Source organism: Bos indicus x Bos taurus, chromosome 3 (genome assembly GCF_003369695.1).
Source record: "Bos indicus x Bos taurus breed Angus x Brahman F1 hybrid chromosome 3, Bos_hybrid_MaternalHap_v2.0, whole genome shotgun sequence".
Lineage (NCBI taxonomy): Eukaryota > Metazoa > Chordata > Mammalia > Artiodactyla > Bovidae > Bos > Bos indicus x Bos taurus.
The window spans coordinates 101,267,087-101,284,245 of NC_040078.1; the positions used below are offsets into that span (position 1 = coordinate 101,267,087).

The 17,159-nt window shown below is 42.1% G+C and overlaps 1 protein-coding gene across 1 annotated transcript in view; it reads left to right on the forward strand.

The window, feature by feature from the left end:
* EIF2B3 (eukaryotic translation initiation factor 2B subunit gamma) overlaps window positions 1–17,159 on the forward strand; it is a 114,839-nt gene that overhangs the window by 86,727 nt on the left and 10,953 nt on the right. The window contains exons 7-10 of the mRNA XM_027537445.1: window positions 2,763–2,890; window positions 4,029–4,219; window positions 6,022–6,099; window positions 6,631–6,779. Of these exons, the coding sequence (XP_027393246.1) occupies window positions 2,763–2,890; window positions 4,029–4,219; window positions 6,022–6,099; window positions 6,631–6,779 (546 nt within the window). The remainder of the gene's footprint in view (window positions 1–2,762; window positions 2,891–4,028; window positions 4,220–6,021; window positions 6,100–6,630; window positions 6,780–17,159) is intronic.

The following is a 17,159-nucleotide window of genomic DNA, read 5'->3' on the forward strand; positions in this document are numbered from 1 at the left end:
TTAAAAACTACCTCTGGCTTGTCTCGGTCCAAACTTTCTAGACTGCCACAGAAAGCTTTCATGATCTGGCTCCATTGCCTCCGTAAGCAGCTTCATCTCCTTCTACTGTTTTCCTTAAATCCATACTCAGGTTATTGTCCACTAGATTATGAATTTTTTGAAGTCAAAAAAAGTGTATTTCCAAGGTTTAGCAAAGTCACTGGCAGATTACTAGTCTTGTTAAATTCTAAGGTGATTAGTGATTTAAAATTCTAAAAGGTCCACAGTGTGAGAGAAGAAATTAAAAATCATATGGTAGTCTTGCAGTTCCTTTGCTAAGTATAAATTAGAAGCATACTCACTGTACTAAGGATCAGGTCGTTCTTCCCCATTACAGATTCCTGGTCATTTAAACCAAACATCCTGGTTCAGCACCCATGGGGAAGCACCATGCCTCCTGGGACTCAGAGGGGCCAAATGGAAGTGTTCCAAGCCTCTTAGCCAGGGTTGCTTACTGCTTGTATCTGAGTGATACAAAATAGTATAGGAAATTTCTTGCCTTCTAAAAGTTTTTCTACATATTGAGCTTTGGTCTGATTTTCTTTCTGTAAGTGCTGTCCTAGACTGATCTGATTTCATGAAAGTAAATTGAAGTTAATTTTGTTGTGGAAATTCTTTGGTAGCCTTGGTAAATGAGTACAACTGTTATTAATATGAGGGAGCCCACTCTGCAGTAGAATGGAGGCTGAAATCTGTGTGGGAAACACTGAATGGATTTGGATGGATTAGTCATTAAAATGGATTTTAAATGTGTAGAGTCTGGAATCAAACCAAGAGAGTAGTAGAATCCGTAAGAGTAGAATCTAGGAGAAAATAAAAGACAAGAAACATAAAGAATGGTTTAAATTATAAAATTTGATAATTTGCATAAAGAATAGAAGAATCATCCATAATTCTACTACTGTAAGAGAGTATAGAGTAGAAATTGTATAAATGGTTTTTGAATAGTGTTGTTCAACTTGTTAGTACCAGAAAAAAATTTTAATATTTACTTATTCGCTGCACTGGGTCTTTGTTGCTGCACACAGGCTTTCTCTAGTTGTGGCAAATAGGGGCTGTTGTCTAGTTGCAGTGCACGGGCTTCTCATCGCAGTAGCTTCTCTCGTTGTGGAGCACAAGCCCTAGAGCATGCGGGCTTCAGTAGTTGTGGCGCACAGGCTTAGTTGCTCTGTGGCATGTGGAATCCTCCTGGACCAGGGATCGAACTTGTGTCCCCTGTATTGACAGGTGGATTCTTAACCCCTGGACCACCAGGGAAGTCCTCAGTTCAGTTCAGTTCAGTTCAGTCACTCAGTTGAGTCTGACTCTTTGTGACCCCATGAATCACAGCACGCCAGGCCTCCCTGTCCATCACCAATTCCCGGAGTTTACTCAGACTCATGTCCATCGAGTCGGTGATGCCATCCAGCCATCTCATCTTCTGTCGTCCCCTTCTCCTCCTGCCCCCAATCCCTCCCAGCATCAGAGTCTTTTCCAGTGAGTCAACTCTTCGCCTGAGGTGACCAAAGTATTGGAGTTTCAGCTTCAGCGTCAGTCCTTCCAATGAACACCCAGGACTGATCTCCTTTAGAATGGACTGGTTGGATCTCCTTGCAGTCCAAGGGACTCTCAAGAGTCTTCTCCAACACCGCAGTTCAAAAGCATCAATAGTCCTAGTATCAGATAAATTTTTAATCCATTACTATAACAGAGCAAAAGAGGAGAAAATATGATAAGCTCCATGGATGCAAAAAGAGAAAATTCAATACCCATTCATTGATGAAAGCTTTTAGCAAATTTAAGAATAAGAGAGATCTTCCTTAACTGGATAAAGGGTATCTACAAAACCAATAACATGTGCCAAGTATTAGCTATAAAGTATAAAGCCCAATGTCTACACATAGAGGACAATCAATAAATGGTGGCTTTGGTGATAAAACTTATAACAATCATTAGTCTAAATGATAAAAAAGGAAAATTCCCTTTAAAATCAAGAATAAGTAAGGATGAACTGCTGTTAGTGCTTCCGTTCAGCATTAGTGTATTGAAAGTCTTAGCCAATATGGTAAGATAATGAAAAATAGGAATTAGAAAGGAAGAAGGGAAATTGTTGTTTACATAGTTCATATGATTGTCAGAATCTACAAATAAATTATTAATATTAAGATTGTTTATCAAGGCAATTGGCCCCAAGATTGAAATATAGTAAAATGAGATTCTCTTTACCAATAAGAAGAAAATAATTGTTGAAAAGACACCATCTATAATACTAACCCCTCCAAAATTAAGATACTCTGATTAATCTAATGGAAAATACAAGGCCTTTGTAGAAAAAATTTTAATATTTTGAAACAACTTTTTTTTTTTCAAAAGGCCAGAACATTCTGCCTTCTCATGAGTTATTGTCAGTTAATAGTCGAGACACCGTGTTAAGACATATGCACACACATACAAACATTCAGGCACATACTTTGTAAACAGGAATTGTAAGAGACTGTTTTCTGCATAGATCAGGGGAAAGGCATCTCAGATTCAACACACTGCTCGCCCAGCTCCAGCCTGAACTGAGAAAACTTAGATTCTCTGCTTCTCCAAAACTGCCAAGCCCTTGCCATTTCTGATCTCTTTCAGTCCCAAGGTGGCATGACAGGAAGGAATTTGGCTTTTCCTTGGATGCACAGTTTTTTATTCTAATTGAATCCAGACCATCAGATTTCTGATATTTGGCTACTCTTTCTTCCTAGGTCAATCACTTCCATCCGGAGTGAACTGATTCCATACCTAGTAAGAAAGCAGTTCTCCTCAGCTTCATCACAACAAGGACAAGAAGAAAAAGAGGAGGATCTAAAGAAAAAGGAGCTGAAATCCTTAGGTCAGTGCTTGAATTAGTGCAGTACGGGTAGTGACACTTATGGAAAGAGTGGCTGGACAACTTAGCCCATCCCAAGATGCCTGTCTCAAGGCATCAGGTTCTAATCCAGCCAACGGCAGGCCAGGTTAGCTTACACCACTCCCTGAGCTCTGGGCAGGCTTACTCAAGCAGATTCTTGTCCCTATGCTCTTTAGGGACAGGCTAACCGTACCTCGGGTCTGTTCTCTGGTTAACAGGCCTGGTTTGGCCATGTTCGTCTCTAGACCTTTTTGACTTTGCACTCTGCCCACCATTTCTCAGTTCTCCTGTTCTCTAGACTCTGGGAAGCCCCACTGCTGATTAAACTCAGCCTCTCCTATCAAGGGAAGAAAGGTGAAGGGCTGTATAATGACAGTCCAACCAGAGCCAACAGACTTTCTCCTTTCAAGGATATAGGGATGAGGTCAGTCTTTGCTCTCATATTCTTGCCTAGTCCCTGGCCCAGTCCTGGACTCATAGTAGATGTTCCCCAAAAATGTGTTTATCAAAGGAGTAAATCGAGACAGTATAGCATGATGGTTAAGATATCAGGGCTTAGCATCTCAGACCTGGGTTTGAAATCTGACTCTACCTTTTATTAGTTCTGTGACCTAAGGCAGATTTTTCAGGCTTTTGAGCCCCAGTTTTCTTTATCATAAAATAAAAGATTTCAAATGACTGTTGTAGGAGTTGAAAAATTGGGGCCCAGGTCCTGTGCTGTTTCTCTCACAGCACAACTACCAGATGTGCTAATAGAGGCTAGCAGCACAAAGCCAACAGGGCTAGGCACTAAAGCCTGGACAGCCACTTGTATTTCTCCATGGTGTACAAGAGTCTATTTTATCTTCCCCAGTAGTCCTAGATCATCAGTCAAACTTGCTTACAGGACCTTTTTTTAAAACATTTTTGTGTCATAATATTTCAAATGTACATGAAAGCACATTGCCTCTTTTAATCTTTGACTTAGTCTTTCAGGTTTTAGTGGGATTTCCCCTGGGCCCATGCTGCATGGTTGAGTTGCAGGGGAAGAGATTTGAGCTGTACCCTCTTTCAAAACTTGACTGAGTCTATATCCTTTCTGTTATCTGTCTCATGTACTTGCTTGTTTTTGGTTCTGAAGATATTTACAGTTTTATAAAAGAAGCCAATACACTGACCCTTGCTCCCTATGATACCTGCTGGAACGCCTGTCGAGGAGACAGCTGGGAAGGTTTGTCCAGATCACAGGTGCGCTGCTATGTCCACATCATGAAAGAGGGGCTCTGCTCTCGAGTAAGCACCCTAGGACTCTACATGGAAGCCAACAGACAGGTGAGAAGATGAGTTCAGAAGAGAAATCATGGGGATTCGTCTCCCAGGAACAGACCGGAGCCTTTTGTCTTATTTCTTCATTAGGTGCACAGTAACTTGTACAGAATCCCTCATTCCTAAGGTTGAGCAAAACCTGGTGTGTCAGGAGACACCACAGGGGTACCCAAGTACAGCAAAAGGGGGAGTGAGGGGCATGATGCAGAGGCAGAGCCGCTGTGGCTCCAAAGAAAGGCCAAGATCTCCAGGAAGGCTTAACTTCTGGCCTCTAGGTTCAACAGATTTCTCCTATTCTGCTCAGCATGGGGATATCCATAACACTTCATAAACAAGCAGATAAATACTGTGTAACCAGGCACACGGGGGAGGTAACCAGGCACACAGGGGAGGCTTTCCTTAGAAGGTGAAGGAGCAGAGTATAGAGTACCCAGATGGCAAAGCATCAGGGAAGGAATGCCTCTGTGAGAGAAATCTGGAGAACAGCATTAGAGCATGCAGAGTCTTGCTAACCCATCCTTTTAACCCTGAGGTTTGTGAAGTGTGGAGAATGAGTAGACTCTATTGAAGGGGAAGCAGTGGCCTTAAGGCCCGCCAGGTTTTATTTAAGGCGAGGGTGAAGAGGCAGAACAATAAGGAGGCAGCTTTTGTGCAAGAGCTCTTTATTGTGTAGCAGGGACAGGAGGAGGGGAAAACTGGAATTGGAATTGAATCTCTGAAGAAAACCTGACTCAAGAATCTTTAGGACCCACACCATGTGGTAGTAACAGTCTCAGACCCAGACCTCAAGCTAGCCTCAAACTAGATTGGTTATAGTCAAGGGAATCCAAGCCACAGGGTTATGAGAAGTCCCAGCTAGTCCCATGTTTACCCAGGGCAGTCCTGGGGAAAGTTGCCCCTGTGTAGCATTAGAGGTATATAGAAGGCTTCCTTAATTTAACTTTTAGTTCTCCTTATTCAGTTCTATGACTAGAGTCTGTCTGGCTGGTCTGAAAGCAAGTTGATGGATACCCTGAGGCCAGAGAAGTATCCTCTGGCGTGTCAGCGGGGGCTGTGCGTCAGATAGGCCTGGATGGCATTGGCTGAAGTATAACAGAGGAGATCCCAGGGATAGGGACAGAGGGATTAGCCTTCACATCACCAGTATAGCCAGTCTGGCCAGGCCTCCCTCAGTTAGAGTGTCTACCACACACAGTGTTCTGACCAGCATTCTGTCCACACTGAGAATCACAGATATACTATCTCTACCTTAAAGGGTCCAGAGCTAAAACACTCCACACCCATAACATTTTCAGTTTTCTCATACTGGAAAGAGAATAGTGTGAATGTCCCCTTAGGCATTTTATTTTGTTGGTAAAGAACATGGATGCCTCCTTAGGGTGTGTCCTGATTGTGGAGTTATCTATCATTACTCCCATCCTCCCCTCCTGCATGGTCGCTGTGGTCCAGGAGGTGAACAGGAACCTAGGGTGACTGTGATTAGGCCTCAGGGTTCCCCTTGCTCTCTTTAGACTTCCTCTCCCAAATGCTGCCTGGCTATCTCGAAGGCTTGTCTCACAGCCTCCCGGTTGAGGGACATAGCAGTACTTCAGGGAGGAGGCTCTCAGCTAGGAAACTGAGGATGAGACTGTATAGAAGCTATTGCATAAATGATCCTTGTCTTGGGGGAAATACATCAGCCTGCCTCATCCAGACAGGAGGCAGTGGCTAAAAATTCCCCACATCTCTTAACTGAACACGGGGTTATACTTAACATGCTTTCAGGTGTTTTCTGGTCTTACTTTAGTGACCAAACCTCTTTCTTCAAGGTGTCCAAATTGCTACCTGTTATCTGTCCAGAAGAATCGCTGATTCACTCATCAGCCCAGATTGTCAGCAAACACATGGTAAGTGCTGGCTTGGGCAGAGCAGGTATGGGGCACTGTCTGGGTACACTGAGGCTTGTCCTTGAGAAGCTGGTTTGGGGTGTCAAGCCCTGAACATCACTGGCCCCAGGGAAGTCCCAAACTGGATTCTGGTTATAAAATCTTACCTTCCAGTCCAGGCTCTCAAGCAGACTGCCTGGACAGGTGCTGAGCCCAGCCACACAAACCCTTTAAGGAAGGTTCGTTACAGCCTTTGAACTCAGACACAGGATCTTTCCATTTCTGTCCCTCTTCTTACCCTGACTTGAGCACTGCCTTCAGGAGAGCACCTCAGTATACACAAGTGCATGAGTATGTAAGTCTGAGTTGGTCTCAGAGATATTATGGGACCTTGTGGCCCTGAGAAATACTGGTGATGATCCCTCTTGCTGAAGTGTCTCTAGGAAAAGATCTCACTAGACCCCAGCTTAAGGAATCTGGAGGGTTGGTTTGCAGTTGGTTGAGATGAAGGGACAAGGTATTATATTTTATATTTTTATTTGCCTTTTACAGGTTGGAGCTGACAGCCTCATTGGGCCAGATACACAGGTTGGAGAGAAGTCATCCATTAAGCATTCGGTCATTGGTTCATCCTGTGTCATAAGAGATAGAGTGACTGTCACCAATTGCCTTCTCATGAACTCAGTTACCGTGGAGGAAGGGTATGTCTCCCCTTGTACCCCTTGAGGCAAGGCCCCTGATGTCTCTGGGAGGCTTTGGAGGCCACCCTAGCCTAGGGAGGTGATCAGCTTCGGGAGGGGAAGATAGGGGAAAGGAAGGAATAGTTCCTAGGCCTTGGTTTCAGTGCCAAAAATAACATAGTCTCAGAAAGCATTTCTCGCATTTTTCTCATGACAATTGGAGTCCTGAGATAAGCTGCCTTCTCTTGCTTTAGTATCCTGCTTGATGGGATGACCACAGTAGTGAGCCCGTGGCAGGGCTGGAATGACACTGCACCAATGTCTAAGAGTCACCTGCCCCCTCTCAGTGTCCCACAGAAAGCAGAGGCCTGCAAGGAGTGGACGTATAAGACACGTTCCATTTTCAAAGGAAAGCTTCTCTGTTACTAGTTAGAAAGAATCTTTTCCCATTTTAAGATGCTGTGGAATGCCCTAAAATCTTGGTTTATGAACAACCTGAACTTGGAGTAAGACTTAAATGATGCTTAATAAAATTATTCTTCTATATGGACCTCAGGTTTTTTACCTTGTATAAAATGCAAAGTTAGTGGTGGAAGAGAAGAAGGATATTACCAATGGTCTCCAGACTTTTTAGAAAGGAAACTTTTTCTTAAGATAAGCAGAAACTCATTGTTTAAAACTGGTAAAGGCACTGTTGTTTGGAATACAGTGGGGGAGGGGCACTTATCCTTCCTATGGAAGGTGAAAATTGATCTATAAAACAAATTTTAAAAACTACTCTTTGCAACCCCATGAGTTGTAACCTGCTAGGCTTCTCTGTCCTTGGGATTTTCCAGGCAAGAATACTGGAGGGGGTTGCCATTTCCTTTTCCAGGGGATCTTCCCAACCCAGGGATCGAACTCTGGTCTCCTGCATTGCAGGCAGATTCTTTACCGTCTGAGCTACCAGGGAAGCCCCAAATCTTGACCACACCCCCCATGACATGTGGGATCTTAGTTTCCCAACCAGGGATCAAACCCTCACTCCCTGCATTGGAAGGCAGAGTCTTAACCATTGGACTGCCCTGGAATTGTGGCTAAAACCACTAGGTGAGAGAATTCCCCGGCAGTGCAGTGGTTAGGACTCTGCATTTTTCACTGCCAGGGCCGGGGTTCGGTCTCTGGTCAGGGAACTAAGATCCTGCAAGCCACTCAGCTCGGCCAAAAAAAAGAAGCCAGTAGGCTAGGTCAGCCTGAGATTGATTCTACCTCTGACATCTGTTGATTTCTCTGTCCAGGAACTGATAGGAGGGAAGGATAGGGGAAGACTGTATGCCTGTGCTAAGTTGCTTCAGTTGTGTCCAGCTCTTTATGACCCTATGAACTCTAGCCCACCAGGCTCCTCTGTCCATGAGATTCTCCAGGCAGGAATACGGGAAAGGGTTGCCATGCCCTTCTCCAACGGAAAGATTATAAAGGCCAGTAAAAGCTGAACTACCTCTCACAACTGTCCTTGGAATTAAACGAAACATTTTGGGGAGAGGTACTACATAGGGATAGAGCTAAAGGTTAAGCCTTTGCTCTTTAGAAAGAGTGGCTGATGACAATTTTGTAAAGTAATTAGCCTCCAATTAAAATTAATTAATTTAAAAAAAAAAGAATGGCTGATGGAAGACGACAGAGACAGGGTGAAAAGGAAAAGTACTATAATATGTCCTCCCCCAAGCCTACAACCTGACGATTCCCAGAACCCTGGTGAATAGGCCTAAGTTTTCTGTTGGGAGTTTGGAAGAATCTTTGCTGGAGAATCTGACCAGCCCAAGAAGAAGAACCTGAATTTATTTACATAAGACATTTCTAACAGCCCAGTCAAATCACCCTATAGTTAAAATTATGGATGACAGATTCCATTCATGTACTGTTTTAAAATTCTTTCCTAAATATTAGGAGATAATCAAAGATTACCAGAGATCTAAAGAAAGCCTCTATCATGAAAGATACAGACCAAATCAAACAGAGAAAAAAGCAACTTGAAAAGAGACAGAGACTCTTCAGAGAGAGAAAGATGCTTTCAGACAACCTTTCATTTCAAAGAACAAGAAAGAAACTCTTAAGAAATTTGAAATATGGTAACAAAGAGGGAAGACCTCAGTAAAAAAAAATAGGAAGATAAATTTGAAATTTCCCAAAAAGTAGGAGAAGGCAATGGCACCCCACTCTAGTACTCTTGCCTGGAAAATCCCATGGGCGGCGGAGCCTGGTAGGCTGCAGTCCATGGGGTCGCTAAGAGTCGGACATGGCTGAGCGACTTCACTTTCACTTTTCACTTTCATGCATTGGAGAAGGAAATGGCAACCCACTCCAGTACTCTTGCCTGGAGAATCCCAGGGATGGGGGAGCCTGGTTGGCTTCCATCTATGGGATGGCACAGAGTCGGACACGACTGAAGTGACTTAGCAGCAGCAGCAAAAAAAGATAAAAAGATGGAGCATATAAAAGAAATGATAGAAAGTAAGAGAGAAAGTCCAGGATGTCTAACATCTGAATAGGAGTTCCATAAAAAGAGAGTTGATAAATCGGAGGAGGAAATTATTTAAGAAATAATATAAGAAAATGTCCTAAAACTGAAAAATATGAATCTATAGAATGAAAGGGCCTACTAAGGGGCCAGCCCAATGGTAAAAATAAGCCCACATCATTGTAAAACTTCAGAACATCGGATACAAAGCATGCCACCAACTTACAAAGAGAAATAATAGGTCATAAACAACTAATCAGCAATCAGAATGGTTTTAGACTTATTACCAGTAGCAACAATGAAAACTTGAAGGTAATAGAACAATGCCTTCAAAAATCTGAAGGAAAATTAATTTCAACCTAGAATTCTGTACTCAAGCTGAGTGTTAGTCCAATGTGATAGTAGAATAGAGACATTTTCAGACATGAAAAGGTATGTCCCACCAAAATGAAAAGTAAACCAAAAGGAGACTGATGAGAAACAAGAGAATCTCACTCAGAAAAAGACAAAAAGAACTGTGGGATATGGGGACTTCCCTGGTGGTTCAGTGGTTAAGAACCCACCTTCCAATTCAGGGGACATGGATTCAGTCCCTGGTTGGGAAACTAAGATCCCATATGCCTCGGGGCAACTAAAACCCAACACAGCCAAAAATAAATAAACATTGAAAAGAATCCATGGGAAGATAGTGAAGGCACATCCAAGGATGACTGCTATGCATGAAGCATAAAGGGAACAATTAGTCCAGAGTGGAATCCAGGATACACTTATACAGGAAGATGAAACTGATAAATACATATAAACATCTTGAAAAATTTAGATAATTGGCTAAAAAGTCAGGTTTGAATTAAAACAGATATTAACTCTGTTTTTTAAAAAAAGTTGTACAATAAAGGAAAAGGCATCAAAGTTTGCTATGGTGGCTCAGTTTGCCCTGGTGGCTCAGTGGTAAAGAAATCTGCCTACCAACACAGGAGACACAGGTTCGATCCCTGATCCAAGAAGATACCACATGTGGCAAAACAACTAAGCTCATGGGCCACAACTATTGAGTCTATGCTCCAGAGCCTGGGAGCCACAACTGCTGAAGCTTGCATGCCTAGAGCCTGTGCTCTGCAACAAGAGAAGCCACCACAATGAGAAGCCTGTGCACTGCAACTAGAGAAAAGCCCAAGCAACAATGAAGACCCAACACAGCCAAAAAGAAAGAAAATTGTTAAAATAATTTTTAAAAAATGAAGAAACAAACACTGATCATTAACCAAAATTTTGCTATAACTACATTGAAAGGATGAAAGGTAGGAAGGGAGAAAGGAAGCAGTGGCAGGAAGAAAAGAGAGCTAAACCTTCATCTTCCATTACGCAAAGCCTATTGACAATGCTTAAAACTGAAAAATTAAGTAGTGATTGTTGTTGTTTGGTCCCTAAGTTGTGTATGACTCTTTTGCAACTCCATGAGCTATATATACCACCAGACTCCTCTGTCCATGGAATTCTCCTGGCAAGAATATTAGAATGGGTTGCCATTTCCTTCTCCAAGGGATTTTCCCAACCCAAGTACCAAACCCACTTCTCATGTATTATCAGGCAGGTTCTTTACCACTGAGCTTCTAGGGAAGACCCCAGTTTCTGAGTAGAGGTTAGGAAAAGAGGTCAGACCCAGAGACCTCTTCCTGAATCATTGAGCTGTGTTCTCTGACATACTTTCCTGTCTCCATTTTTCTTTTTCTGCCAAATCCACACTTTCAGCATTTTTTTATGGAGTAGAGCATGAACTTTGGGATCAGACTGCCAGATTGAATACTGGGTCTATCAGTTATTAGTCACTTAGGGGATTGGTTTTATGTCCTTGAGCCAAATTTTCTCACAATAAAATAGAATAAAAACCCAATTGCCTCAGAGGTTTACTAGGAATACTAAATGAATTAGTAGACATAAAGCAGTGAAAACAGCACTTGTCACAAAGAATGTTAGCTGCTATCACCATCATCTTCTTCATTACTTTATCTCACTTCACAGAGGTGGCATGTTCCCTGTGTTGTTGTCTGAAAGAATATCTGATCATATCCCTGTTCTATTCAAAAACTTTTGAAGAATCCATTCCATTATCTTTAGAATAAAGTTTCAATCCTTTGGAAGAATTTGAGAAGGATCAGTATATGTGCCTCTTTGTACATTTGGTAAAATTGTGCAGTGAAACCATCTGGTCCTGGACTTTTGTCTGTTGGGAGTTTTTTTTATTACAAGTTCTATTTCATTTCTAGTGATTGGTCTGTTCTAGTTATCTATTGCTTCTTGATTCAGTTTTAGAATGAAGTTTCAACTTCAAGGTTTCTCATGTTTTTCATGATCTAGCTCCAACACTGGGTCCTGGAATGTTAGAATGAAATGGGGTCTTAGAAATCATCCAGCTCAATTTCTGCATTTTTACAAGGAATAAATGGTAGTATCAATCCAGACTTTTTTCTTATTGTACCTGTGCTACTCCATGTCCCATTCCAGATTCCTGCATAAGACTGAAGATGTCACCATTCTCTTGAAAACCAGAACTACACTTGTATTTGTCCATTTGATCACTTAGTTCTAGAGTAGCTCATGAGGCTTTATAACTTCTACTCTCTGTCTCATCTTACCTCAGACCTTCCAGCGAAGAGAGTGCTATAACTTTCTTGTTTGCTTTAATTGGTAACCTCTCCCTCTTTCCCTGTGGATGGGCAGACAAAGGAGCAGCTGTTTAAAGCCCACTGTTAGTGTCCTGAATTGATATAAATAAACTTGGTGAGGAAACTAAGGCTTCCAAGGAACTCCAGTTTATTTATGAGAGAAATTCATAGAAAGACCTAGCATAATATCCCAGAGTCATATTTGGTGGAGGTATAATCTCGGATAGCCTAATAAGGCATCTAGCTGGGGAAACAGTAAAGGTGTAAATGGTGGCTGCTGCTGTTTTTGTAAAAAAAAAAAAAAAAAGTTTAAGTGAAGCTCTAGGTAGCCCACCTGGGGTTAATGACTTGGAAGGCCATTAGAGAATACCCAACCCTGCAGATTAGCTCTTCGTGATATGATCAGACATCTTGCATCCCATATGATCTTTTTTCCCATTATTTTCAGGTCATTTGGTTTTAATTACTTACAGTAAATTTAGGGAAGGTGATTAAATTGTAGTCATGTGAGACTTGATTACCCTGATGCTATTACATCTGGACTAAATGGCAGAGTAGGAGCATGAATTTGTCTAGAAAGGAGTTTCTCATATTCTTGGTCTGCTTGTCTCTGCCAGCAGTGGTTTGGACAGTGGCTTGAACACTTGCCTGAGGTCCTCAGGGTTTGAAGGATGCTAATAGAACCACCTTGGGAAAGGTGTAGGCAAGACTATGCAGAGAAGGCTTCTGCCTGTCTTTCTCATTTTCTGCCACTTCCAATTTATATGACAACTGATGCTCAGCAATCCAAAGTATGGTGAAAACTTAATTGTCAATCCCATGCTCTGCGTCTTTGATCTTCTGGTCTTGTTTAACACCTGCATTTCCTCCTAGTCCAAGGTGAATGACCCAAGCAGCAGTCTAGGGTAACACCTTCACATGCAGGCAGGCTGGGGAACCAGGATTTTACCTGGATTTCCCATGCTTTCTACAGGCAGCAAGTACAGCCCTCCAAACCAAACAATATGTTACTGTTTCACATTGTTACCCTGAGTGTCCTCTGTACCAACACTTAAACCACTTTCCTGCCCACTGAGCCCCTTACCTTTCCACTCCTCTTAGTCCTGACATTGACTTCGCCTGAATTGTCTCTTTCTAGAGATCTTTACCTGTAGAAATCCTACCCATATTTCAAGGTCCAATATGTATTCCAGCTGCTTCATGCAGTTTTCTTGAATTTTCCTAGCCAGATATTATCTCCCCCACCTCTATGTTCCTGGTGTAACCATCACTTATGCTTGTATGATATTTAATGCATCTTTCTTTTTTCCTCAACTAGACTATAATTTCTGCAGAAATACTTCTCATGTATCTTTGTATCCCTTAATTCACAGTACTATACTTTTCATGTACTAGATACCTTGTGAGTATTTACTAAATGAAAAATAGAGATACCTGATTTAAGCCCTCCTACTATAATTGATGGATTTCTGTCAAGAGAGCCCTGTTTACTTCTAGAAAAGTAAAGTACTTACTTCTTGGAGTAAGTACTTAACTCCTTGAAACTCATCAAGATGAAAACAAAACCAGAGAAGGAAGCTTCATCTGTAATAAAACTAGATAACTGCCATGTACCCGTACACAGATTAGAGAATATCTGCCAGACACAAAGGACACAAAGAAATTTAGGTCAAATCCAAAAAGAACACCAAGACTGGACCAGCATAAGGAACAGTGACATGGGCAGTCCAAAGGAGAAATGGTAAACATCACTTTTACAAAATCTCAGGGCACAGAGAAAGGAGAAAACCAGGCTGGTCTCATACTTTTCTATGACATTTGAGGCCAGAAGACAGTAAAACGACATTTGAGGCCAGAAGACAGTAAAACAACATTTAGAAAATTTGGAAGGGAAACAGTTGTGACTTAAGAATCCTATAGATAGTGAAGTTAGGGTTAAAGTATAAAATCATCAAAAAATACTCCAAGGCTTAGGAGATGTGGTGCCCATGAACCCTCTAGAAAACTCTGCTTGAAGACATAATAAAAGCCAAATAGGTAATGAAACAAAATACTGATAAGTGGGTAGATTGAGTGTAAGTCTGTGATAGTTGCAAAAAGATCATAATTATTAAAAGAATTCTGTCCATGTTTCTTCAATAACACTTTTATATTAAAAAAAAAAAAAAGCAAATTATAAAACTTTGACAAGATCCCCTGGACTTAAGGGGCTCCTCAGGACTTTTGATTCATTCTCTATTTGAACCATTTGCACTAAACCCATCTTCTGAGAATACTCCAGCTTATTTCTTTTAAGATTGTTACATCTTGGAAACTCCTTGGGAGTCCAATGGTTAGGACTCCATGCTTTCACTGTTGTGGGCCCAGATTCAATCCCTGGTTGGGGAACGAAGATCCTGCAAGTCATGTGGTATGACCAAAAAGATAATAATAATATATATATTTTTTAATTGTTACCTCTTTACTTTGATTCCCTCCCAAACCGTTCTTTTTCTTTTTCTTTGCCTCTGCTTAGGGAATATAATTCAATTTCTTAGGAGGGAGACATTTTTACCACTAAACCCTTGTGTAATGAAGGGAGACATAGAACTAAAAGGAAGAAATGTTCAGCCTACTCACTGGAGACAGTACATTTTACTTATTTATTTTTTGGCTGCACTGGGTCTTCAACGCTGGGCATGGACTTTCTCTAGTAGTAGAGAGTGGGGGCTACTCTTCGTTGCAGTGTGTGGGCTTCTCATTGTGTTGAATTCCCTTGTGGAGCACAGGATCTAGGCGCACAGGCTTAGTTGCCTTTCAGCATGTGGGATCTTCCCGGACCAGGAATCAAACCCACGTCCCCTGCATTGGAAGGCAGGTTCTTAACCACTGGACCACTAGGGACGTCCCCGAGACAGTACATATTAATCTATAGGACCGAAGGGCAAGAGTGACTAGAGACAGAAAGAAAGTGAGATATTTTTACAAGTATTATATCTCATTACATGAATTAACCTGGGTAAATGTCACAGATATGATGTTGAAGGGGAAATAAGGAAGTTGCACTAGGATATATAGATATAGAGAATGATAGCATTTATATAAAATTTTTAAAATTTGCAGAAGAATACAATGTATCATTTACTATTATATGAAGTAAAAATGCTTAAGAACAATAAATACCAGAGTCAAACAGTAGTTACCTCTGGGAGGAGAGGGGGGGAAATGTGAACAGAGAAAATTGCTGTATTTTTGTATTATTTTTTGGAGGGTTCTTTATATTCTCTGTATTCTTCTCTGCTGTGCTGAGTGCTAAGTTGCTTCAGTCGTGTCCGACTCTTTGTGACTCTGTGGACTGTAGCCTGCCAGGCTCCTCTGTCCATGGGATTCTCCAGGCAAGAACACTGGAGTGGGTTGCCATGCCCTCCTCCAGGGGATCTTCCCGACCTAGGGATCAAACCTGCGTCTCTTACATCTCCTGCATTGGCAGGCAGGTTCTTTACCACTAGTACCACCTGGGACTTATCTATGCCTGAAATATTTCATTAAAAATAATACATGATTCTTCTTCTAAAAGAAGACACCTGGACCAGAGCCCCTTGGGCCAAGGCAAGGAGCCTCTGGCATCTGGAGAGATATGGGCAACTCAGCCATAATCTTTGGACTGAAGCACCGGATGGCCTAGAGTGGACCTTTAGTCATATGCCTAAAAAGTTTTTCTCCCCCAAGGTTATGAATAAATTTAGCAAGCCTGCCAGCTAATCTCCAGAGAAGAACCTGCCTGTCCTCAGAGTTACTGAAAAGTTTCATGGCTCTTTGCCAAACACTGCCAGTCAGCAGCTGAGGCAGAAGCCTGTGGCACAGTGGAGGGTCACTTCCCACTGTGTAGGCTTGGGCACATGGCTTAATCGCTGTGAGCCCCAGTTTTTTGTGTAAAAATTAGAATAAATACCACCATTCCTGCAGGTTTGCTAAAAGGATTAAGTTACATAATGAATATAAAGTGCTTTGTGTAGTGACTGAGCTGTATTAGACATTACATTTATATAAGTTCCCTTCTGTCCTGAAATAAACTGAAAAAAGTCCTAACTAAAACCAGAAGAGGAATGAGAATTTGGAGGCATCCCTGATTCCCAGGTGAGGGCTTCTTCCTCATGCCACGTGCCATGGTATGACATGGTATGCCTGGCTAAGCAATGATCTTACTATAGGCCTCTGTGTTTTTCTTATGGCCTCCTGTCCACTGAAGCTTTAGGGTTTTCAGGGTAATTTCCCAAGGCTTGCAGCTTTGCTTAAAGTTTGACAGCATTAAGAAGTGAGGGCTTCCCAGCTGGCACCAGTGGTAAAGAATCCACCTGCTAATGCAGGAGATGCAAGAGATGTGGGTTTAATCCCTGGGTTGGGAAGATCCCCTGGAATAGGAAATGGCAACCCACTCCAGTATTCTTGCCTGGAAAATGACATGGACAGAGGAGCCTGGAGGGCTACAGTCCACAGGGTCACAAGAGTCAGACATGACTTAGAAACTGTGCACACACACAAGGAGAAGTGAACATCAAAAGTCCATTAATCTTAGCCATCTCCAAGCAGATTCCTAGAGAACACAGCCAGGCGTCAGCACAGCAGAGTCCTTAGTACCCAGCTGAGAGCTTAAAGTAGAATGTAGAAGCTGTAGTTCTGGTATTGGACCGGGTCTTTTCATGAGCTGTATAGGAAGTCATCCCCCCTCCTACTTTAAGCACAAGGCAGTCTTTACTGTGGACTGGCAGCGTGGAGGGGGCTTGTTAGATATGGTAGTGTCTGTCCTTCCTCTCCAGCCTGAGCAAACACACATACTTGCAGTAAAATCCTTAACCTTGGAGTTCTTTTTCAACAGGGGGAAAGCTAAATTGGCTTAAAATTTTTCGAGAGTACCTCAGCCTTACTAATGAAGGTGACTTGTGACTGCAACAGTAATCATGGGAAACAATTGAAGAAACAAGTAGTAGAAAATAGTTTCATACTCACTAAGGCCTTTTTTCAGGTGTTCATCTCAAAGCCTTCCACAGATCCACTGACCAAGAGCTTCCACTTTTTCCCGATCACATCTGCAGATTTACTAGTGGTGGTTTATTTGTCTCAGAGGAACACAAACTAGATGAAACAAACAACAAAGCAATATGGGCGGTTCCTGAAGATCTCAGTGAGACCTGTAAAACATCAGAACCCACGCTCTCCATTGCTGTAGAAATCTGACCTCAGTCATTCCAGACTCTTCCTTCC